The 25,980-nt window shown below is 48.1% G+C and overlaps 1 protein-coding gene across 1 annotated transcript in view; it reads left to right on the plus strand.

The window, feature by feature from the left end:
- Window positions 1-1,026: 1,026 nt before the first annotated feature.
- MSMB (microseminoprotein beta) overlaps window positions 1,027-25,980 on the plus strand; it is a 38,645-nt gene continuing 13,691 nt past the window's right edge. Inside the window, exons 1-2 of the mRNA XM_074999576.1 lie at window positions 1,027-1,049; window positions 2,270-2,396. Coding sequence (XP_074855677.1) covers window positions 1,027-1,049; window positions 2,270-2,396 — 150 coding nt within the window. The remainder of the gene's footprint in view (window positions 1,050-2,269; window positions 2,397-25,980) is intronic.

Genomic DNA, 25,980 nt, shown 5'->3' on the forward strand with positions numbered 1-25,980 from the left:
CTTTGGCCTCTTGGTGACACTAAGTGATGCTTCCTGCTTTCATGAGCTACCTGGCTCATCTACCATAGCTAAGAACCACAACTGTTCTCTCGAGCGCTCTGTATTAGCTGACTACCACTGAGAACAGCCTGGGAAAGAGAGGGGTGGAAGGGAACACACAGAGTTAGTTTTAGACTGACAGGCAGCTGGCAAGAGGAGCACTCAGAAAGCATTGCCCGTAACTGCTGCTGGATTTGGCAGTCGATGTCCTTCTTTATTTTACTCCTCACTGACACAGAACATGCATCCCAGAAGAGCAGAAGACGGAGAATTTAAGCGTGTTCTTAAAGTAGTAAATGAGGCTGAAATGGCCTTCAGACGAGCACAAGAGTGGAACTAACGCCACGCTGCCTGCAGAGTTCGGACCTTTCTTTGTAACACACAGTGACGTGCTGAAGTTGTCAGTTTGATATTGAAGTTTTTGGAAGGGTCGGGGGTTGTTTAGTTTTATTGTGTGTCACGTAGGTTGTCTTCAAGCTGGAAACTATATCTGTGTGGTGCCACTTGGGTGAAGGATCGCCACAGCTGTAACTGCCGGAAGGATGGAATAAGCTGCTGCTCCACAGTGTGAGTTCAACAGAACCAGAGGTAGCGTCCCCCCCCATGAAAACCACCGTGAGGCTTTGGCCATCCACCCTCTGAATAAACAAACTCCTGGAGTCACAGCTCCACCCAGGGCTGTTTACCTGCTCTCCCTCATAGCCCTCGGGCAAGTCCTTTGATCACGCTTAAACTTGCCTTGCATGTGGCTGCTTGCACCCACTGGTCCTATAGGTGCATTCTCCTTAGCTCACAATGTGCTGGAGGCAGCCCTGCTGGCTGAGGCTGTTGGGATGGGACAGAGGATGGAGAACCCCCCCCATGTGACCACACTCCCATATAACTCCACCCCTAGCCCCAAGCTCCGCCCTTCCCCCATGCCCTCACCCCTCATTGGTGGAACCCAGAGCAGGACCATGTCTTTAGGTGTGGCGGGACTGGACCGGGATGGGGGCCAAGGCTGAGGGAAGGTGTGGGGCCAGAAGCCGAGATCCCAGCTGCAGGACCAGCAGCCAGGACCCTGAGACCCTGGACTCTGCCCCTGCTAAATGCTGTCCCCTTCTCCTTCCACCCATGGTGTTAGGGGCACATGACCCTTTGTGTCACCATTCCTCCCCACCCCCATCACCCTGCTTGCTGGACATGCATCTTCTAGCACATCTGTATGGCTTTTTTAGGACTTCTCATGTCATTGGCAAGCCCTGTTTATGTTGGGGTAGAAGGTGGTCGCAGCTGGCTAAGACCACACAAGAGCACATGACGAATACTTTGTCCAGCTGAGTTGATATGGGGCATTTAAGCTTGAAGTATGGAGTGCACTGAAACTGGGTTTAGCAGTGCTCCCTTCGTGAAAAATGCCCAGTGGATTTTTGATGACCAGAGGACACGTAATACATCTTGAACCTTTCCAATTTGCAACTCTGTCTCACTCAGCAACATCTGTAACCCGGCCTGATTTTAGTTCTCTTGGCAACCACTTGTCCAGGGTGTGGCCAAGTTTTCCATGGTCCCATAAACTTTGTTGACGGTCACCAGTCCTGGCTCTCAGTGTTCTGTGCTGGTATTTAGCTGTAATTTACTCTTCAGAGCCCTGTCAGGAGTGGAAGTGTGGTAATGCTCCCAGACAAGAATGACCTCCCATGGTCCATCAAATTCCCTCATCCGGCACCGGTCAGGTCCTAAGTGTGGCGGACTAGAAAGGTTCAACCTGTACCTCCATTTTGCAATGAAGAAGGATGGGCCGGTAGTCGGGATTCTCATACAGGATTTTGGGAGACCACATTCACGCCCCTGTACTGACACAAATTTTGCATGGGACAGGGGGCCAAATTGTTAGTGCCCAGATCCTCAAGAGGACACCTAGCTTCCACTAAACAAACACGAACTGGGAGGCCAAATATGCCTGAGAGTATCTGTATCTTCAGGTGTGTTGGAACTTCCACTCTTGACAATTAACATCACTTCCTTGCTCTACTTGTTTTAGCCCTGATTTGCCTCACAAAGTGTGCGCTGTCGGAGGCAGCTCTATTTACAGGGCAATTTGGATTCATAAGCTTTAATAAAACAAACTGCTGGTTCAAAGCCAGAGAGGACGCACCTAGAAGGCAGCCCCAGGACCTGGTAATGGATTGTGTTTAGCTGTCAGAGCGAGCCTGACAGGGCTCAGGCCAAGGCTTGTTTTCCTTCCCAGTGCTAGCTATGGGCACCCGACTGGCTTTGATGAAAAGAAATGTGATCTCGCCTTCAATAAGGACTCCTGCAGCTACTCAGTGGTAGAGAAGGACAACCCCTCTAAAAACTGTGAGTTCACAGGCATGGTGGGTTAAGGAACAGCCTCCTTGGAAGAACCTCCCCTCCAGTTTAAGTCACTCCTGGAATATTTCCTTTCTTGGCTCCCAGTGATTGAACACGTTGTTTTAAGATTTGCCACCAACCTGCTGTATTTTCCCTATTACCTGCGTAACCCTCTGTTTTCTCTTATCCTGGAGATGTTACAGAGACCTTGGCCCACGAATGATGAAATAAAACAGTCAGCATCCAGAATGTGTAATTTTTTTTTCTCTTAAGGAATGATGGGTTCCCTTCTTCCCCCTCCTTGCTATAGGACAGCCAGGGAAACACGGCATTCCCGGAACACTTAATAATTGACCAGCTGCCTTGGAGGAGGATATTTAGAAATCTTCAAACAACATCCTCTGCGCTGTGGGCCACGTTGTGCTCCAGCTGTAAAAGACTCAGAGGTGAAACCTTATCCCCAATGATGACAAGAGCGTAAACAGGTCTCCATCAGGCTGCGGGGCCCTGTGCTCCTGTGCTGGCATTGGCTGACCTGGAGTGGATTTTGTGTGTCGCTCAGGCAGCGCGAGGAAGCAGCGGGTTTATTTTTAGCTCTGTTTCCACGGCTGGAACGCTGAGCCTGTCCACGTGTCAGAGACACAGATAAGTGTTATGCTGTGGAGGTGGGGAAAAGCTTTTGGAGGCAAAAACGCTCCGGCTCGGCCCAAGCTGCCAAAGTCGCACTGGAATTAGTCTTCGGATGTTCAGCTCGGAGCTGAACTGTTGCAGATGTCTGTGCAAGCAAGGGCCCATCCAGAACCGTAAAAGGAGGGGCGGGGGCTGATTTACTGGGCCTCCCCACCAGCAGCACAAGGCTGGAGCTGGTGAGAAGTTCCTGCGAGGCCTCCTCTTGGCTGGGGGTCTGATTTTGCAGCCTGACAGAAGACTCCATGTTTGGTCCGTCAGCAGCTGCATGGCTCTGGCCCTTGCCTGGAGAAAGATGCTGCTCACGCACTCTCCAGTCAGGCCTGTCCAGTCTGTGGACTTTGTTATGCTGCCCCTTCTTGGCAGTGTGTAATGCCTGTATGTATCTGCTGGAGAGTACTGGGTTTACGTTAAGGGCCTGCCCACTCCCACAAGCCCTTTGCTGAACCTGGAGAGATCTCCTGGGGCACTGGGCTTCAGAAACCCACGTGCAAATGAGAAGGAGCAGCCAACGGCTGGCATCAGTGGCTGTCCCATTCAGGCTTTGGATGGGTATTTCCTCTTCTGCATTTGCAGTATGGCCATTGGCCGTTGGGCTCCTTTTTCCCCTCACCCCCACAGAGCTTCTCCATCTCTTTTAATCTGCCTCTTCAGCTAACTCCTGGTCTACCTCACCCCATCCCAGGCCAATCCCTTGCAGCTTTGACAGATAAATACAAACCAAACAAACAACTCTCATATAGGAGGGATAGCTCAGTGGTTTGAGCACTGGCCTGCTAAACCAGGACTGTGAGTTCAACCCTTGAGGTGTTGTTTGGGGATCTGGGGGAATGGGGGGAAAGGATGGTGCTTGGCCTTGCCAAGAGGGCAGGGGACTGGATTCGATGACCTCCCGAGGTCCCTTCTAGGTCTATGGGATGTGTATCTCCATATATATGTGCCTTTGCCAAGAGAGATATGGCCGTGCTCTCCTGCTGTACCCCAGTGGCACGCTCTAGGTCTGGCTCCCTTCTGAGGCCATCCCTCTCCCTAGGTTTGCCCCCAGGCTCCAGAGAGATATGATCCTGAGTGGGTCTCAGCCATGTTACGAAACAGTACTGCAGGAGCAGCCCCAGCCTGCAAGGAAGAGCATCCCTGGGCTAGCTTCTCCAGGCAGGAATCCAACAGTATTGCAAATGGTGGTCACCTGGTTTGTGACTTGGCTCCTTAGCTACTGTGCTAAGCTTGGTGGCACAGCATCTGTCATTGCCTCAAAGGGCTGCGCCAGGACTTGGACTCTTCCCCCTCCCTGGCCTACCAAAGGGAGGGGAGTGTCTCGAGCCCTTTCAACACCCTGTAGAACTCCCAGGCGGATACAGACTTTACATGGTGGCCTCCCACATCTAAAAGACTGGAAATGTGGCCACGCAGGCCTGTCTGAGGAAGGAGCCAGCTAGGTTTCATACACAGAACTCAGGCTTTCAAGGAACTACCCCACCCACGATGGGCTTTTCCTCAAAGAGTCGCCAGGGGCCAGAAGGGAGCTTGATTTCTTGGAACTTTGGCTGCCTGAAGGTCTCTGCCGCAGGAGAGGGTCTAGGGCCTGTCTCTGTGAACTGAGCCCACAGTGCCTGCTCTGTGCTCCCCAGCTCCATCTGTCTTCTCAGCTCTACAAGCCCACGGTTACAAGCTGAGCAGGAAGAGGGAAGTTTGGAGGGGGCATCCCTGCAGAGATGGGGATCTTCCTCTCAATACGCGCTGCAGAGGCTTTCCCTAGGGCTATTCATTCACCTCAGTGCATGCACAGTCACAGTATGACTGGATCCCTGCATGCAACCACTGCTGCTTGGGCTGAAAGGTTAGGATTTTGTACATGCCTCCAGGCCAGGGATGTCTTGGCAGCAAAGACTGATAAGGATTCATATCAGTGCACCTGCTAGTCCCTATAACATTGGACTGCAAACCCTCTACAACTGTCTTCCAGCTTCCTCCATATCAGATGTTCAGAACTCTGGCCCTTTTGTTCCCAAACTCCACCTTCCTGCTCATCATTGAGTCAACATTTTAGTCATGTCCACCTTGGGCATAAACTCCCCTCAGAGCTATTTGCATGGTGTTTGTTCAAGGACTGCCAATGCAAACAACTTATTTTCACACCCTATATAAGCCATTACATTGCAAACATCCGCTTCCCACAGGCTGTCTGCTTCTTCCAGGGCAAGGACTTTGCAAAAATGGTAAGTCTGGCAAGAACGGTAAGTTCTTGTGTTTCTTATTCTGCAAGAGCACATCACTACTGAGCATAAAGCTGATATTTGGGGCCTGATGTACAAACAGAAGATGTGGCTTTAGCAACTTGGGGGCGGGGGAGGAAAAAAAATCAGACCCTAAGGATTTTACCTACTGGTGTCTGCAAAGAGAATCAAAGTTTTTTGAATCAGGCTTTTTCATTATAATCCCTTTTCGCAGGGCTCATACTTTTAGAAAAATTATCTGAAACCAGCTGAAATTATCCCTGCACACTCTGAGCCGAGATCTGAATTTAGTGTTTATGGTACAGATCCTCTTGGCCAAAGCTGTCCAGCTGTTTCACAGTTAAGGAGAGGAGAACCTTTTCCCAGTTGTTGAGTCATCCTCAGTTTCAAATACAGCTCAACTTTACCTCTGGATATTTCCAGTCTCAGTCTATCTAGAACCTTCTTTTGTTTAAAATATGCCCTAAACCCTCCCGCGAGAGAGGCTTCATGTGTGGTTTCACCCCTGTTTCTCAGTGCTCTCCATCCCAACTCTAGGCGAAGTTACCAGGCCTTGTCCATATGTCACTGAAAGCTGCAGGTGCACATGTTTTGACCCTGGCAATTGTCACTAGACTGCAACGGAGGTTTGCCAACTTCTTTGTTTTTAATTCATGAGAGAACTTACCTCTCACCCACAGAGATACAATTAAAGGCCAGAAGGGATCTCAACATAATCCTCTCTGACTTCCTCTGTATCACCAGCCACCTCCATCCCAAACTCCACAAGCAAAATTCAAGGAAATTACAGTCCTCAGGCTACTGAACCATTGTGTGCCAGAGGCAGAGAACAGAAGGAACCAAGGTGAACTCTGAGTTTATGAAATATACCTGGATATTCCCAGTCAGGGACCCTTCCCCTAAGCTACAGAGGAAGGTGAAAGAAAGCTTCAAGATCCCTGCTGATCTTACTGGGGGAACTCACCCCCCAATTTTGGGATATGACCCCCGAGCATGTGGGTGAGACCCACCAGCCCAAAACCTGAGAGAACACTTGAGGTCCATTCTGAACCCTGTGGCCTCCCTGCCCAGTGTTTCATCTGCAGGCATGACCATCCCTGATGCTTCAGAGGAAAGCAAGAGAAAACAAAATAAAACCACCCCTTCTGCCTGCCTTCGTCTCAGACCAAAATATGCCCTTGAAGAGTGAGAAGATTCTCTTCCATGCCCTGCAGGTGATCTCTGACACTCCCAAGCAAGAACAAGTTTTCTCCCTCCTCCCTATAACACCCTTTTATATACTTGAAAGCTGCTATCATATCCCCCCCACCATCTCTTTTCCAAACTAAACACACCCAATTATTTTAATCTTCTGTCATAGGTCCTATTTTCTAGACCTTTGTATCAGGGACTAGAGGGCCCTGAAGCTTCTTACTTAGCTGTAGGGAGGCTGAGGCCAGAGACCCCCAGCCTTGGGGCAATCTGCATGATGGGGATACCCCAGCACAACAGAGGAAAGGAGGACTCCCATGCAATCCACCATGTTGGTAGGAAATCAACCCATTTCCTGTTAAAAATCTGCCTGGGGTTTATCCGCAGTAATCAAGCCCAGTGTTTAATTTGTGCTGGGAGTAGCTGGGCCTGAGCCACAGCACCTCTGGGCTTGGCACTCCCTAATCCCAGCACCTCTGGGCTTGCTATGTCAGTTAAGATGATAAAAAAATTGCTTGAGCCTGGCCCCCCATTGCCTGTGACCCAGCACCACTGTCACTACAAACTAAGCACCGATCAGACCCAATACGTTGCCTCAGGTTGGGGTGAAGACTTGTTTGATTAGGACATTCCCAACCAGCTCTAAGCATGAGATGGTCAGAGAGCTTCCACTCCAGCCAAACAAAGTGAATCTTTGTTTAGCGCCTCGCTGTAGCCAGACAGCCAGCCCCCTCTCAGACCAGCATTGCTGGGAACACAAGGGAGCCAAAACAACAGGGCACTTGACATAAATTCCAGCACAGCCTTTGAAGCTGTGAGAAGCACAGGTGTGCTGCTACAATGTGCCTCTGGGAACATATACAACGTTAGGCTCACAGCAGACAGAGAAGCTGTGACAGACATGGCTCTTAGCCCCTACTAAATAACGTGATGCACACACACCAACATCCTAGGTGGGAAAATATTTACCCTAATAAAAGGAATGTCCAGAAGTCGAAACTTATTGTTTCTCTCCCTTGCAAGTGTAAACTACTCTTGCGAGAGCTGGCATCGCCCTGACAGACCAGCCCCAATTTGGCATAAGAAAGGAGAAAGAGAATAAAGGAGTACAGAGGTATAAGTATGGGACCTACAGCACCATGATTTTTGAGTGCTTTTCACTATCTATCTGCTGGTCAGATAAGTGACAGCCTCCCAAGGCTTCTGCAGCTAAAAGGGTCCCTAAGCCTTGTCCCTTATTCGTCTCTCCGCGGAATTGAGTGACCGATCCTGGCTTGGCACCGCTGGAATCGAGAGATGCAAGGAGGGTAAGAAGCACCCACACCTGATCTCCTTTCTTTAGTGTACACATATTTTGAAATCGAGCTCTATACTTTGTTTTCTTTCTTTGGGATAGTGGCTTCAGTTTTGTAACTTGTTTGTGTGTGTAACATCTATACATTTAAATAAGTAGGCACTAGCAATTTTGTAACCACATGATTAAAAATCTAGTTTAATAAATTTTGGGTAACCGTTTGTGCATAAGCCTGACTTGTTTCTCTGGTTTACTGTAAAGCAGCCAACACAATTAAAGAACCTCAGCCGTTTTGGCTATAAAGCCTGGCCATTAGGTGAGAGTACTAAGAGCCTAGCGTTGAGTTGTGCCGCCTCCACGGGGCAAACTCTTGGGGCGCCTGTCAGTCAATCCTGACTGCCCACTGCGAAGGGGCTCTGAGCTCTAGCAGTTAAAGTCACAGGTGTGGAAAGGCTCTTAGTGCTGCCATTGGGGCACCTGTCAGTCAGTGTTGACTGCCCTCTGCGAAGGGGCTCTGAGCTCTAGCAGTTAAAGTCACGGGTGTTTAGGACCTTGGGGCATCTGTCAGCCTAGCCCGGGCTGCCCGCCGCGAAGGGACAGTGCGTCCTAGCGGTTAAAGTCACGGATGGTATAAAACGGGCATAGCTGGCACCTCACCAAACATCCTTGGCCATCGGCTAACACTCGCAGAGCCACAACTTCCCGTTATCAAGTGCACAACTTCCAGGAACTTCTACAAAAATCTGGGTGTGACTCCTCCAGAACAGACGTACATGGCTCAGTAGTCAGCCTGCCAAAATGCTTCTTTTCACACAGAGTGTGAATTCACTGCAGAGAACTTCCCACAGACACAGAGCTCTTTGGAAGCAACACATTTTACAACAGTAAATCAAAGATTCAGCTCTCCAAAAACAACAGGCCTACATTGCGCAGTTGGTTTTACGCTTGCTATTTAAGCGCATTCACGAGAAAAACCTGACTAAATGTGAGTGTCTTTTACTGAACATCTGCAGGAATCCATCAGAAGTTTAAGACTCTTGCTCTAATTTTGACAATGGATTTTATTTGTTTTGAGCTCTGTAGGTAGCCACCTAATTCTTGCCACAGGACTTATCTTTCTCTTTCAGAAGGGCTTCCTGGCTTGCCTGCTCGCCTTCAGCCTCTTGGTGACACTATGTGATGCTTACTGCTTTCATGCACTACGTGGCTCATCTCTCACAGGTAAGAACCACAACCATTCTCTCGAGTGCGCTCTCTTAGCTGACTACCGTGGAGAGCAGCCAGGAGCCCTATGAAAGAGGGGAATGGGAGGGAACACACAAAGTTAGTTTTCGAGTGACAGGCAGCTGGCAAGAGGAGCACTCAGAAAGCATTGCACCTAACTGCTGCTGGATCAAGCACGTTGCACATATGAATTCGGATTCTGCACAGTGACACCGTCCATTCTAGTTGTTCTCTCCACTGTGTTCTATTGCCCAGGAACCAGAGACACAAGTCCCCCACTTGCTCCTCTCAAAGCTGTTGGTGACCCGGGGGTTTCTGCCGATTTGGGAGTTTTGCCCCCCATCATTTTGCACATGACAACTCCCCTTGGAGTTGATGGGGGTTTTGAACGCACCCGTCGATGACCCTAGTTATTTTCCTCCTCACTGTCACAAAAGACGCATCCCAGGAGAGCAAAAAATGGAGAAGATGTGTGAGTTCTCAAAGTAGTAAATGAGGCTGAAATGGCCTTCTGATGGGTACAAGAGTGGAATTAACGCCACGCTGCCTGCAGATGTCGGACCTTTATTTGTAACACACAGAGACGTCTTAAAGTTGTCAGCTTGATGTTGGAGTTTATGGAAGGGTCGGGGGTTGTTTGTTTTATTCTGTGTCATGTAGGTTGTCTTGAAGCTGGAAAACCGTATCCATATGGTGCCACTTGGGTTAAGGATTGCCACAGCTGTAGCTGCCAGAAGGATGGAATAAGATGCTGCTCCATGTAAGTTCAGCACAAATTAGGTGAAATACTCTTGGGGATTTGGCCCTCAGCCTCTGGGATCCCCATTTCCCTCACCAAAAGATGAGGGTACTAGGGCTTCCCCAGCTCTTAGAGGTGTTTGTTTATGAAAACATTAGCAATTTTAAGATTTACGAAGTGCCCCGTAGCAGGGGAACATCTAGAGCTCCTGCAGAAGTAAAACTCTTCTCTGCGGCATCAGTGTCTACAAAACCCTGGATGTTCAGCAGACAGCTGGTCTGTTGGAATTCATGCTCTTGCTGGTTAACATCACTTCTTTGTTCTACTTGTTTTAGCTCCCGATTAACTATAGGCCCACACTGAACATGGGAATTGTCTGAGGCAGCTCTATTTACAGGGCAATTTGATTTCATAAGCTTTAATAAAACAAACTGCTGGTTCAAAGGTAGAGAGGACACACCTCGAAAGCAGCCCCAGGACTTGGTAATGGATTGTGTTTACCTGTCAGAGTGAGTTTGACAGGGCTCATGCCAAGGCTTGTTTTCCTTCCCAATGCTAGCTTTAGTCGCCCAGCTGACTTTGATGAAAAGAAATGTAAACTCGTCTTCAATAAGGACTCCTGCAGCTACTCAGTGGTAGAGAAGGACAACCCCTCTAAAACCTGTGAGTTCACAGCCATGGTGGGTTAAGGAATAGCCTCCGTGGAAGAACCTCCCCTCCAGTTTAAGTCACTCCTGGAATATTTCCTCTCTTGGATCCCAGTGATTGAACATGTTGTTTTAAGATTTGCCACCAAACTGCTGTACTTTCCCTATCACCTGTGTAACCCTCTGTTTTCTCTTATCCTGGAGATGTTTCAGAGATCTTGGCTCATGAATGATTAAATAAAACAAACAGTCAGCATCAAAAATGTGTGACTTCATTTTCTCTTGAGGAACAATGGGTTTCTCTTCTTCTCCCCTCCTTGCACTGGGATAGCCAGGGAAACCCCACATTCCCGACACTTAATAATTGGCCAGCTGACTAACCTAGTGAGGAGGGCTTTAAACTAGGTTCGACGGGGGCAGGGGAGCAAAGCCTGCAGGTAAGTGAACAGCATGAATACAAGGGAGATGAACTTGAAATGGGAGGGAGTATGGGCTACACTGGGAGAGTAAAAAGAGGGCCAGGGCAAAACTGGGAGGCAAGACCAAATCAATGTCTGAGATGCCTATATACAAATGCAAGAAGTATGGGAAATAAACAAGAAGAATTGGAAGTACTAATAAATGAATACAACTATGATATCGTTGGCATCACAGAAAGTTGGTGGGATAATACTCATGATTGGAATGTTGGTATTGAAGGGTACAGCCTGCTTAGGAAGGACAGACAGGGAAAGAAGGGAGGAGGTGTTGCCTTGTATATTACAAATGTACACACTTGGACAGAGGTGGAGATGGACATAGGAGATGGACGGTTTGAAAGTCTCTGGGTTAGACTCAGAGGAGTAAAAAACAAGGATGAGGTCCTACTAGAAGTCTACTACAGGCCCCCTAGCCAGGTGGAAGAGGTGGATGAGGTTTTCTTTAAACAGCTAACAAAATCATCCAGGGCCCAGAATTTGGTGGTGATGGGGGACTTCAACTATCCAGGTATATGTTGGGAAACTAATACAGCAGGGGACAGACTGTCCAATAAATTCTTGGATTGCATTGCAGACAACTTTTTATTCCAAAAGGTTGAAAAGGCTTTCAGAGGGGAAGCTGTTCTAGATTTAATTTTAACAAATAGGGAGGAAATTATTGAGAATTTGAAAGTGGAAGGATGCTTGGGTGAAAGTGATCATGAAATCATACAGCTCACAATTCTAAGGAAGGGTAGAAGGGGAAACAGTACAATAGAGATAATGGATTTCAGGAAGGCAGATTTTGGTAAACTCAGACAGCTGGTAGGTAAGGTCCCATGGGAAGCTAAACTGAGGGGAAAAACGGCTGAGAAGAGTTGGCAGTTTTTCAAAGGGACATTATTAAGGGCCCAAAAGCAAGCTATCCCGCTGCATAGGAAAGATAGAAAACATGGCAAAAGACTGCCTTGGCTTAACCAGGAGATCTTGCATGATCTCAAAATAAAAAAGGAATCGTATACGAAATGGAAACAAGGACAAATTACAAAGGACGAATGTAGGCAAACAGCACGAGCATGCAGGAGCAAGATTAGAAAGGCTCAGGCACAAAATGAGCTCAAACTAGCTACAAGCATAAAGGGAAACAAGAAGGCTTTTTACAAATACATTGGTAACAAGAGGAAGACTAAGGAGAGGGTAGGGCCATTGGTCAGTGAGGAGGGAGGAACAGTAACAGGGAATTTGGAAATGGCAGAGATGTTTAATGATTTCTTTGTTTCGGTCTTCACTGAGAAATCTGAAGGAATGCCTGACATAGAGAATGCTAGTGAAAAAGGGGTAGGTTTAGAAGTTGAAATAAGAAAAGAACAAATTCAAATTTACTTAGAGAAATTAGATGTCTGCAAATCACCAGGGCCTGATGAAATGCATCCTAGAATCCTCAAGGAGCTGATAGTAGAGGTATCTGAGCCTTTAGCAATCATTTTTGGTAAATCATGGGAGACAGGAGAGATTCCAGAAGACTGGAAAAGGGCAAATATAGTACCCATTTATAAAAAGGGGAACAAGAATAACCCGGGAAACTATAGGCCAGTCAGCTTAACTTCTGTGCCAGGAAAGATAATGGAGCAGGTCATTAAAGAATTCATCTGCAAGCAGTTGGAAGGTGGCAAGGTGATAGGGAACAGCCAGCATGGTTTTGCATTAAAAACAGATCATGTCAAACCAATCTAATAGCTTTCTTTGATAGCATAACGAGTCTTGTGGATAAGGGAGAAGCGGTGGATGTGGTATACCTAGACTTCAGTAAAGCATTTGACACGGTCTCACATAATATACTTATCAATAAACTACGCAAATACAACTTATATGGGGCTACTCTAAGGTGGGTGAACAACTGGCTGGATAACTGTACCCAGAGAGTAGTTATTAATGGTTTTCAATCCTGCTGGAAAAGTATAACTAGTAGGGTTCCGCAGGGGTCTGTTTTAGGACCGGTTCTGTTCAATATCTTCATTAACGATTTAGATATTGACATAGAAAGTACACTTATTAAGTTTGCAGATGATACCAAGCTGGGAGGGGTTGCAACTTCTTTGGAGGATGGGGTCATAATTCAAAAGGATCTGGATAAACTGGAGAAATGGTCTGAAGTAAACAGGATGAAGTTTAATAAGGACAAATGCAAAGTGCTCCACTTAGGAAGGAACAATCAGTGTCACACGTACAGAATGGGAAAGGACTGCCTAGGAATGGGTACATCAGAAAGGGATCTAGGGGTTAGAGTGGACCACAAGCTAAATATGAGTCAACAGTGTGATGCTGTTGCGAAAAAGGCAAACATGATTCTAGGATGCATCAACAGGTGTGTTGTGAACAAGACACGAGAAGTCATTCTGCCGCTCTACTCTGAGCTGGTTAGGCCTCAGCTGGAGTATCGTGTCCAGTTCTGGGCACCGCAGTTCAGGAAGGATGTGGAGAAATTAGAGAGGGTCCAGAGGAGAGCAACGAGAATGATCAAAGGTCTAGAGAACATGACCTATGAAGAAAGGCTGAAAGAATTGGGCTTCTTTAGTTTAGAAAAGAGAGGATTGAGGGGGGACATGATAGCAGTTTTCAGGTATCTAAAAGGGTGTCATAAGGCAGAGGGAGGGAACTTGTTCTTCCTTGCCTCTGAGGATAGAACAAGAGGCAATGGACTGAAATTGCAGCAGGGGAGGTTCAGGTTGGACATTAGGAAAAAGTTCCTAACTGTTAGGGTGATCAAACACTGGAACGAATTGCCAAGGGAGGTGGTAGAATCTCCATCACTGGAGATATTTAAGAAGAGGTTAGAGAGATGGCTTTCAGGGATGGTCTAGAGAGTGCTTGGTCCTGCCATGAGGGCAGGGGGCTGGACTCGATGGCCTCTCGAGGTCCCTTCCAGTCCTACTCTTCTATGATTCTATAACTGTCACCCTTAAATCTGCCACTGAGTGTCCAGGGAGATTGAAGAGTTGTTCCCCCACAGGCTTCTGTACATCACCGTTCCTGATGTCTGATTTGTGTCCACTTATTCTTTTACGGAGAGACTGTCCAGTTTGGCCAATGTAAATTGCAGTGGGGCATTGCTGGCACATGATGGCTTATATTGTATTAGCAGATGTGCAGGTAAAGGAGCCCCTGATGGTATAGTTGATGTTAAGCCGTGTGATGATGTCACTGACGTAGGTATGTGAGCAGAGTTGGCAGCGAGGACTGTTGCAGGGGTTGGTTCCAGGCCTAGAGCCACTGGTTTGTGGTTCATCGTGGCTGGTGAGGATTTGTTTAAGGTTGGCAGGCTGTCTGTAGGCGAGGACAGGCCTGCCTCCCAAGGTCTGTGAGAGTGAAAGATCATTGTTCAGGATGGGTTGCAGATCACTGATGATGGGCTGGAGAGGCCTTATCTGGGGGCTGTATTTGATGGTCAGTGGTGTTCTCTTGTTTTGCTTGTGAGGTCTGTCTGTACAAGACCTTTACCAAGCTTTCCTCAAACTACAGTACCCACCTAAGGAAGTGAGGAAACAGATTGACAGAGCCAGATGGGTACCCAGAAGCCACCTGCTAGAAGACAGGCCTCGCAATGAAAAGAAGAGAACACCACTGGCAGTCTCTCCCTGGACACCCAGTGGCAGATAAGGGTAACAGTTCTGAAATAAAAAAAAATTAAAAATCAAATGGAGAGAGAAATCTCTGAGCTGCAATTTATTTGCAAATTTGACTCCATTAGCCACGGATTAAACAGAGACAGGGAGTGGTTCACAGCTTACAAAGGCAGTTTCTGTGCTCTGGGTGCTAATATCACCCCATTAGACTCTGACAAAGGCTCACATCCCCCTGTCTGATCTGACTTGTATTTTCCTCTTTTGATAAGTGCTGTTGATACTGGGCCATTTCCACCTTGCTGAATAGACCTTGTCAGCTCTGGCCCACCCTCTTACTGGGACCCCTCTCTTTAAATACCCCTCTGAAACCCCCCCACCCCTCCCACTCATGCATCTGATGAAGTGGGTCTTTGCCCACAAAAGCTTATGCTCCAAAATATCCGTTAGTCTATAAGGTGCCACAGGACTTCTTGTTGTTCTGGTAAGCTACAAGGGACTCTGGGATCAGCCAGAGCTGAAGGAGCTCTGGGAACCCTCTGTCTTATGCTGTGGGCCATAAAGTGTCAGATCCGTTTGCCTATTGGTAATTCCACTCCTCCTGTTGTCCCCTTTCCTCAATAAACTTCGGTCCGTGCAGCTTTCTCCCAGCTGCTGTTATTGATTCTGAATGCTCTCAGGAACCATTGAACCCCTCGGGAGTCAATTGTACATATGTCAGTCACACTTGGCACACAACCACTGGGTACACAGACGCTTCCTGGGAACTGGAGGCATTGTGCCCGGCAGGCTCTGGCTCGATGCCCTCTGGCTGGCTGATCCCTGATAACAGAGGCTGGTGGTAGGAAGCACATCACGCCCCTGAGCAAGGCATATTACCTATAGCAGGGCCAGAACCCAGAAGGTAGGGAGGGGGAAGGAAATTCCTTTGGTACAGCTCTATTGGTGCCATCAGCTCATTCAGACAGAGATAAATAGTATCAGAGAGGTAGCCCTGTTAGTCTGTATTCTAACAAAACAAACCAGCAGTCCTGCAGCACTTTAAAGATGAACAAAAAGATTTATTGGGGGATGAGCTTTCGTGGGACAGACCAACTTCTTTGAAGTGGGTCTGTTCCACGAAAGCTCATCCCCCAGTAAATCTTTTTGTTTGTCTTTAAAGTGCTACAGGACTGCTGTTAAACAGAGGGGAGGATGCAGAGGGATTCTTTTATAGGCAGATTGCTCAGGGCTGCAGGTGGGGGCCTTTCTGTTTTAACTACATCACAATGGAGGGAGAAGGGAATGTGGGACTCCCACTGACTAAGCAGGAAGTAAAGGAGCTGCACGCTGAGCATCCAGCCCTTCCTTTTTACTAGTGGGGAGGAAAGGGGCAGAAACTCATATCAGATAAAGATCTGTGACTCATGTCCCCTTTCATCTCTCTGTCCCCGGCCTGAATGCTGAGCCTGTCCATCTGTCAGTGACACAGATAAGAGTTATGCCGTGGAGGTAGGAGCAGAAAAAAGATTTTGCAGGTAAAAAAAATGTTCCTCCCAGTCCCAGACTGCCAAAGTTGCAACTGAATTTGTCTTCTGATGTTAAGCAAAGTGAGATGATCCCCACAGAGATGGGGAACCCTCTCTCCCTCTCAGTATCCCCTGCAGAGGCTTTCCCTCAGGCTAGTCATCAGGCTTAGCGTGTGCCCAGCTGCTGTATGACTGGATCCCTGCATGCAAATGCTGCTGCTTCTGCTGAAAGCTTAGTGCTGTATATATGTCTTTGGGCCAGTGATGTCTTGGCAATAAAGACTGAGATGCATGCTCACGCATGCTTGCTAGGTCCAATAACGCTTAACTGGAAAGCCCCATACAGTAGCCTTCTAGGTCCTTATCTATCACATGGAGATCTTTGCCTTTTCATTTCCAAACTACACCTTTCTGCTCGTAACTGACTAAACAAATTTAGTGACGTCTACCCACATCAGATCATTCTGCAGAATCCTCTATCAAAGCTATCTGGATTCGTTTTGTGTATAGTTCCAATCCTTGAGCAAACTCCATTGCATAAAATAACCACAATGCAAACAACCTTCCCGCAGAAAGTCCACTCGTTAGAGGCCAGATGACTGGAAAGTTCCTGTGTTTCATACTGTAAGAACAGAAGTATTTTGCTACTGATGCTATGCAAATAAGGGTCCTGGTTTGCATATGTGTCGGCAGGTCACAGTTCCAGATTGTGTCCAAAAAAAAAAAAAGGCACAAGTGTTCACCACATTTGTGGGGGAAAATGTCACATCCACTGGGATTTCACCTGCTGGGGTAGCACAGAAAATCAAAGGGTTTGCATGACAGTAGATTTCTGCTAGCACCAAGTACAGATAAAACCCTCTTATTTTAACTCCCCCACCATTTCCACATCTTCATGACCTCCAAAGAAATTCTGTTTGCTGGCTGCAATCATTCCTGCTTACTCTCAACCCAGAGCCAAATTTTATTTGTTCCTTGTATTGAGATTAGGCAAAAAAAATTGTCCTGCTGTTTCAGAGTTAAGAAGGAGAATTTTCTCCAATTTAAGTAAGTGTTAGGTTTTTTTTTTGAGTCACCCTCAGCTCTACTACAGCTGAATTTTACCTCTGGACATTTTCAGTTTCACTTTGAACTTACTCAACGCTCCTTTCGTCTCATTAAAGGAGACAAAATCCTTGCATGGTACATTCTTAAAATTTTGATTTCCCATCTGCATGCCAGTGTCATCCATCCCCTCATTTGGAAAAGTTACTCAGAGGAAATTTGTTCATCTAAAAGCATACAATAATGTGGCACAAACAAGTGTGTAAAAACCAAAGCCTTGGCACACACACAAAAAGGTGCTAAATTCACCCATTAGACTGTTTCTCCAAGAACCATTTGTAATGAACAAATTCTTCCAATGTGCAGTACCACTTGAGGACCAGGTGCATGTGTAATGCACTTATGTGACGGTTACCATCTTGGCCAACACACCAGAGAGGTGCTGAATTGGGGCCCTCTAGGGCAGTGGTTCCCAACCTTTCCACCAGTGTGGCCCCCAATTACACCTCTCAAACCATTCATGGACCCCCTTCAAAGCCAGTTCTAGGCTCTATGTCCCCTTCATTCCGTGAAAAAGGAAGTTTACATAATTAACATTTAAACGAAGCATACTCATTTCCGCCGTCGCAACAATTTGATCGCGCATCTCATCAGAGCAAATTACCCCAATAATAGGGCCTACATAGCCACAAATAAACTTCTGGCTTACTTAGTGATATCCCTGTTGTTGTTGAACTGATTGTAATTTTGTAATTTATTTAAAACTTATTTTCTATGATGGTTTTCATTTATCTTTTATTTTTTGCCACAGACCCCTGCAAAACCTGGGAGTCCCCGGACCCCAGGTTGGGAACCACTGTGCTAGAGCTAGAAGTATGAGTTACTGCATCTTGAGCTAAGCTTCACTAGATGCTGAAGGAACAGAGTCATCTTCTGCAGACAGAGGAGGACATACCTTTCTTGCATCTTGCCTCCTAAATAATTTTGTTAGTCTTTAAAGTGCGACGGGGCTGCTGTTTCGTTTTCTCACAGTGATAGGCCTGGCAGAAAAGAAGCAGCCATCCCTGAGAACAGATCGGTCTGGTTTGACCCATTCAAGAGGTTTATGCCAACTTGACCCAGGAATGGATCTGGGAGAAGAAACAAGTGGGAGCAGAGAGGAGTATTTGGTGAGTTGGGGATTTGTTGTTTAAAGCAATGGGGAGCTGGCAAGGTGGAGAAGTAAGGGGAAGAAGAAGCATCACACCTGCTATGCAGCAATTCAATTTGTTTCAAAGATGTTGCCTGCGGATGATTCCTCCAGTCATGTGCTTTAAAGAAGGCCATCTTAAGTGGACTCTGCGCACCCTATTATTGTCTCAGAGCCAGAAAGCAGCGTGGAGATAGGGGACCAAGAGTAACTCTCAGTTACAGTAACTCAAAACCAGCCAAAACTGATCCCGTTGGCAAAGTGTCTCCATCCATTGAACAGCCAGGCACAGTAGGTCCATCCATGAAAATACAACCTGCTCCTGAAGTCTCTTCTCCTCGTTCCTTGCCAAATATGAGGGGAAAGCTCATTCGCTCCCTGCTTAATGACAGATGCAGCCTCATCCCGTCACCAGAGAACCTGACCCCAAGCTCGTGTCCTGGCAACCAATGAACAGAGCCCACTCAGTTACAACTGCTAGCGTCATGGTGCTGCTGGGCTGTGTCCTCACCGAGCAAGGCCGATCCTTAAGCCTCAGTGCCAGGATCTGAAAGGGAGGTACCCAAGTGAGCTGCCCAGATCACCTCTGCCCTGCTTGTCTGCTCATGCAGCATCGATTTACAGGCCAACGCCTTTTCCCAGCATGCACCGGGTGCAGTCCAAAACCGGGGATGGATTTGTTTGAGGCAAACACGTCTTTGGTGGCTTTTTCAGGGGCAGAGAGGCAGACGGGAAGGGTGGTAACTGAGTAAGAGATTCCTCTGTGAAATAACAGACAAACCAAGAGCTGTACTCCTATGCAGACAGCACCCAGTACCCCGATTTACATGGGATACTGTAGCCAGACAGAATCCCCCCTTTTTCTCTACTCCATCTTGTCTCTCCTGGGTGCTTCAGAGCACTGAAGGGTTAACAGCTCAGCCCTGGAATGCCCAAGAGCACAGATGTGCTTGTGTCAGGCACAGTCTTTTTGACGCTCCAGAGCTGCTGACAAGAGACAATGGGCTAATAAACAGCCGAGCCTGGGACTGCCCTTGGTTAGTTACCATGAGCTGATTCGCCTACGCAAACGTCCCAAATGGAGGAAAAATCTCCGGCCCATAAAGAAAGAATGACCTAAAATTATCTCCACCCCACAGATGTGAACCAGCCCTGTGAGAACCAGTGTCTTGAGACGAGTTAATTCAATTGCTTCTTATCGAGGGACCGAGTGAAACTCTGGCCACGCCACATTGGTAATGCAGGGGTGAGAATAAGACCTGTTAAGTGTATTGCTTTGCTTTTGTTTTCTTTGTGCACATTCAATAATAGATCTATGAATTGTTACATGCCAGCTATTGACAACTAAAGAACAGAGTGTAAATCTTGCAATCTTTGTAACAAAGTATAAATCTTGTAAGTGTGCAGCAAAGTTTATATATATCTTGTAATCTTGTAACCGTAAGAGTTAAGTCTCCTTAGTCAATAACTAAGTAACTGGTTAAGCTGTAACCTGACTCTCCCTGTTACTGTGCAAGCCCAACACAAAACAAAGAACCCAGTTGCTTTTCAGCTGCAATTAGCCTGGTCATCGGTAAGAGAGTGCTGAGAGCTGAGCGCTGAGTCTTGCCGCCTCCACGGGACAGACTCTCTGGGGCACCTGTCAGCCACCCTGGCTGCCCGCTGCAAAGGGACTTTCTTGTCCTAGCAGTTAAAGACTCGGATGAAAATAAGGGCATAGGTGGCATCTTAGCTGACCGTCGGCTGACAGATACCCGCATGCACTCTGAAGCTGTGTCTACACGTGCACGCGACTTCGAAGTAGCGGCACTAACATCGAAATAGCGCCCGTCGCGGCTACACGCGTCGGGCGCTATTTCGAAGTTAACTTCGACGTTAGGCGGCGAGACATCGAAGTCGCTAACCTCATGAGGGGATCGGAATAGCGCCCTACTTCGACGTTCAACGTCGAAGTAGGGACCGTGTAGACGATCCGCGTCCCGCAACGTCGAAATTGTGGGGTCCCCCATGGCGGCCATCAGCTGGGGGGTTGAGAGACGCTGTCTCTCTAGCCCGTACGGGGCTCTATGGTCACTGTGTGCAGCAGCCCTTAGCCCAGGGCTTCTGGCTGCTGCTGCTGCAGCGGGGGATTCATGCTGCATGCACAGGGTCTGCAACTCGTTGTCGGCTCTGTGTATCTTGTGCTGTTTAGTGCAAGTGTGTCTGGGAGGGGCCCTTTAAGGGAGCGGCTGGCTGTTGAGTCCGCCCTGTGACCCTGTCTGCAGCTGTGCCTGGCACCCTTATTTCGATGTGTGCTACTGTGGCGTGTAGACGTTCCCTTGCTGCGCCTATTTCGATGTGGTGCTGCGCAACGTCGATGTTGAACATCGACGTTGCCAGCCCTGGAGGACATGTAGATGTTATTCATCGACATAGCCTATTTCGATGTCGCCACATCGAAATAGGCTACTTCGATGTAGGCTTCACGTGTAGACGTAGCCTGAGTGACATAAACTTGCTGATCTCCAGAGAAGAGGGTAGGATGAAGAGGAACCCCTTGCTCCAAGCTTGAAGGAGTAGGCGAGGCTCAGAGGAACTCTGTGGGGGTAAGACAGTGTGAGAAGGAAGGAAGCTCACCTCCAGGGGCAAGGCCTTTTTGTAACTGTTGTGTAGATGCTTCCCAGTCCCTCTGGGCCTCCTCCTTGTGAATGGAGGACGGGCGTCTGAGTGGGTCTGCCAGGAGCAGCCGCTCTAGGGGCCGAAGTACACAAGATGCAAGGGGTGTAGCTGTGCAAGAGGGGATTTTTGCCCAAAGGTACAGAAATCAAGCTTCCCTTGGATAGGCATTGAAATTATTGATGCAGTTGACATGTAAGTGGAAGCTTCTTCTCCCTCGCGTTTTCAGGCAGCCTGGCCAAGCCAAGTGAGTCTAATACCAAGCAGAAGACTGTGAGGATTACTATGATTGCTCCTGTTCCAAAGATGGAATAACCTCTGCAGCCTCTGCAGTTCGAAATAAAGGGGCAGAGGTGGATTCCCCTGAAAACACCTCTCTTATCTACAGCTTCCTTTGAGAAGATGACACAGCCCTTTCCCTGCTAGGAAAACAGGCACTCGGTTGCTAATTGGAACAAAGCACACACATTAATACCAGGAATGGATATGCTTCCTTTCCCAACAGTTAGTGCCTGTTCAGAAACCACAGCTTGAAGGTAGGAGAAGACTTCTGGAATTAGATTTGCATTCTCCTAGCAATGAAGTTGCAGGTAAAAGGACATACACAGGGGCAGGTGTGGTATTCTAAGCACTGCCGAAAGCTTCTGGCTTACATCCCTCTTTCTCTGCAGATGGCACTGCCCTTTTCCCCCCACTGCCTCCCAAGAGAAAGAGGGAGGAGCAAGGGCCCAGTGGCTGGATTATACTCACCCCCTGAACTGCAATTCCATCCAACTGTTCAGAGAGCAAAGAAACAGCACCATGTGATGAAAGCGACCAGACAATACCAATAAGGAAAATATCATAGCAAATAAACAAAGCATGCACATTTCAAGAGCAACCCATTGGGTGAAGAGTCTGCAGAGCGTTTGTGCAATGATAAAGAATGGAACGACCTGTGAACGTCAGCCTTTGCTCACGAGCAGCAAAGGAGACTCCATTAACCAAACTATTAACTTCGGGTAGCTCAGCCAACTCCAGTCACTCAACACCCTCTCTTCCTGCCAAAACCACAGGTACAATCTTCCGTAAAGATTGTTTGCTTCCCACACTCAACAGCTGGATATTTGCTTTTTCTTTCCCAGGGCCCCTTGAGCATGCCAGGGAGCAACGTGAATGCGCTTTGAACAAGGACACCTGCTGCTGTGGTGGAAGAGATCGACCCCTTGAAAGCCACCAGATTCATAGTTAGATGAGTAAACAAGGAAGCCAGCTCAGAATTTCTCCGCTTAGAGCCTCCCTGTTCCCTGGTATAAAATGATCACCGAGCCCGTTCTTTGACAGAGAGATTCATGGTGGGATTTTAAGCATCATAACAGGTTGAACTCCTCTATTCCATCACTCTCTCATCCAGCAACATCCACAATCCTGCATGATTTTAGTTAGCTGGATGACCACTTATCACAGGTGTGGCCAAGTGCCCTGTGGTCCCATAAAGTTTGTTTCCACCCACCAGTCCTGGCTGTGACTGTTCTGTGCTGTTATTTAGCTGAAATTTCACTCTAAATGACTTCTAAGAGCCCAGGCAACAGTGGAAGTGGTGGTAATGCTGCTAGACAATATTGACTCCCTGTGGTCCAGCAAATTCTCTCGTTTGGCACCAGTCAGATCCTGAGGGTTACGAATAAGAGAGGTGCAACCTGTGCTAACAGCTGGCTACCCGATGCCTTGCTGAGCAGCCGTTTAGCGTGTGAGACTTCATTCTGAATTCACGGCCACAGGACAACAAGCAGTGGGTGGGGAGCAGTGGAAGGAAAGGAGAATGGGACGCTGAGGGACTTTCATAGGGCAAGGTGGGAAACTGAGGCAAAAGACACTGCCCAACATACCACAGGGTGGGTGCTTGCTTTTGGTTATCTGTTGCTGAGTTGCTGTCCGTGGTGCTTACCCACACTAACGGCGAGCTCGCTATCCCTTTTATTAAACACTTTCTTCTATTATGTCCTGACTCCAGGCTTGTGTCTACTCACAGGTAGACTGGAACTTGGGACCTCTGGAGCTTAGTGCATGAGCCTCTACAGTTTGAGATAGAAGCCAGAGGCCTCTCACCTAAGGCTGTAAAGGAGACTCATTTTCTGTGTAAGTGGTCTCGGTTCCACTCCATGGGACAGCAAACCTCACCCAGGAGCGTGTGTTACATTTGGGCATGGGAAGTGTTGTTCTTAGACGTGCCCACGAAGACTGGGTGAGGGCTCAGGCTGGTTCTGTGTTGTGTTGCCAAGAGGAACCCCGAGGCATTGTTGTTACCAGCACCACTGACAGAAGAGCTACACAGGCAGTGATAATTTTGAACATATATAATAGAAGTCTTCAAATCACAAGCTACAGACATTCATAAACAGATGCCTGGAGGACATCCTGCGCATCAAGTCAAGTCATATAGCCATGCCCAGCACAGGGAGAAAGGGGACGAAGCTATTGGGGAAAGTTACAAGCTCATTTGAAGACATCCCCTTAGTTGAAATAATCATCTTTAACTCAGGCTGGTCTCTAAACTTTCAGCCCCAGTTGGGAAGTGAGTGGCACAACCATCTTCCCACAGGCAACCTCTCTCACAGTGCTGCTTTGGCAACAGGGAGGTCTTGGCCATGATGCTTATGCCATACCAGAGACCTGTATCATGGCAACAGGAACAATAGGACCCTTCCCTCTTCCTATTTTTTGTTTCACCTGCAAGCAGCCATGTCCTCCGCCAGTTCTCACCATACTGCTGCCCTTGCTCTGCTCCCAGACGTGCAGGGCCAGGACAAGCCTGTACTGGTTGGATGTGAGTGTCCCTGCAAGGACATTTCCACCTGCACCAGGCCCACTGCAACAGGGGTCTCTGCAGCCACTGAAAAGGGGCAGAACCAGTTGGTGCAACTCTGAACCAAAGCTTCTTGTTAAACATTGGCCAACTCTTAGCGATGCTTGTGTGCGAGTCCAGCCTGAACAATAGGCAACCGAGCAGCTTCCCTGTGGTCTCTGCGCAGGGCTCAGCTTTGTAAGAGATCTTTCTCTGCGCACTCTGCTCTGTCCAACCATTCACTGCAAATAAAGGGGTTTCTCTGCCTGGCTGCATGCTTGGGAAGGAGCACACAGAGGCAGAATGGCGAGTCAACACACATCTTTCCTCTCAAACGAATGGGAGGGACACTTTGTTATTTTAGAGTACTCTTTTTGGATTTCCTTAGGGGAAGCTTGCCAGTTGTTACTGAACTTGTTGTCTAGCTTATCGATTTTCCTATTGGAGGGGCTTTCAAATTTAAAACGATTACAGCAGGACCATGAATTGAAAAGCAAACTGGCAGGTGTTGTGAGTGAGACACACAGAGAGACTCAGAGGTTTGGTTGTTTTTCACCCCACCATCACAGTAAGTGTCTGTTGTTCTGTTGGGCTATTTAGAACCGCTCTCTTCTGCCTCACGCAGCTCCTGGGAGATAACCAAAAAGCCATACTCTGCAGCCTTGACATGCTCACGGCCGTGCAGTGAGATTTTTAGCTGCTGCAGCCTGCAGTTACAGTGATTCAACTTCAGATTTCCCACTCCATGCCTAGCAGATGAGCTATATGTAAATAAGGCCTGGTTATTTAAATAAAGTTGCCATTGGGCTCCAGCCACCAAGCCACATCAGAGACGTGCATGTGTTCGGCTCCACATAAGGACCCAGTGAAGTCTCAGGTGGCATGTTCGAGGTCCCTGATCTCACTCCCTCTCAAGGCGGTTGTGAATCGCAAATTGCTGGTACCACCTGACGGCTGCCTGCTGCCTGTGTGAACTCAGCTGGGGGGCTCAACTGGGATCATTCATCTGGAAAACAATTGTGTGTGGTGGGGGGGAATGCCCAAATTTGTGCTGTGTACTATTTGCAGCAATTTATTAGGCCAGCTGCATTCTCAACGGGCAAGTGGGCAAGATACAGCCTCTGGGTCAGATCCAGCTCACAGGCTGCATCTGTCCTGCAAGCTATTTTATACCCCATTGCAGCAGTAGCTAAGGCCAGGAGCCAGGAGCTTTTAAACAGCTGCAAGAACCCCAGGGAGTGGCCAGACAGTGCAGTAGCAGCAGGGGGCTGGAAGCTGTGAGGCTGGATCCCTTTAAATTGCTGCTATTGAAAAGGGCTCCCAGCCCCCAGTGCTATCTCGCTGCCTGGTCACCGCCTGGGGGTCCTGTGGCTATTTAAAAAGCCTGCGGCTCCTGCTGCTACCCCAGCAGTGAGATGCAAATAGTACACAGGCCAGGTGCAGCCGACAGACTGCATCGCGCCGGCCCCTGCAAGAGATGAAAGATGGTGAGGTGAGAAACGTGTGACCCCTGCAGGCTTATCAAACATTGTGGAGTAGAATAAATACCACCCACCTCTCGCCAAGTGGAAGAACGGCTGCACTATAGCCACCATTAATTGTCACTCTTGGCCATTTCAGCAGAGGCAGGTACTCCTTGCTTGGCCAACACGGAGGCAGTGAGCAGTTACCCAGCCTCCAGACTGCCACTGAACCGGTAGGAGCTCAGCCTAAAACCACCCCCAAAGTCAGCCTTCACGAAGCGAACACACATGGGAAACAGGCGATATTGCCAGGCTAAAGTCACGCAGATGCTAAAGTGGCAGATCGTGCCTCAGGGTTGGATTTTCTCCTGCACCCAAGCTCTGGAGGGGAAGCACCAGGAAACCAATGATGCATCCTTGATTTGTATCAAATTTCAAAGCTCAGACCAACTGAGAGGTGGGCTCAAATGTAACTGCCGCCACATTCGCCACCCTACATGGATGTTAGGGGGATGCTCCTGCAGAACTTGGCTGCAGCATCTTTTTGCCAGCCGAACGTTCTCCCGTTGCCAAGGAAATGCCCTGCTGCCTGTTTACAGCTCCTTCGCACCTTCCTTTGTGATGCAAAGAGGCGAAGGCTTGGGCTGCAACAGGCACTAAGTCAATTGCAGACATGCAATTCTAGCTCTGGCGAGCGCGGAGCTAGAATCAACTCATCTGAAACTGATTTACTTGGGCACCCTCACTGAGGAAGATGGATGGGAAAGTTTCTCCTGTCAACCTTCCTCACAATAGCAAGGAGTGCAGGGGTGGACTGCCAGCCCCTGACG

Source organism: Carettochelys insculpta, chromosome 7 (genome assembly GCF_033958435.1).
Source record: "Carettochelys insculpta isolate YL-2023 chromosome 7, ASM3395843v1, whole genome shotgun sequence".
Lineage (NCBI taxonomy): Eukaryota > Metazoa > Chordata > Testudines > Carettochelyidae > Carettochelys > Carettochelys insculpta.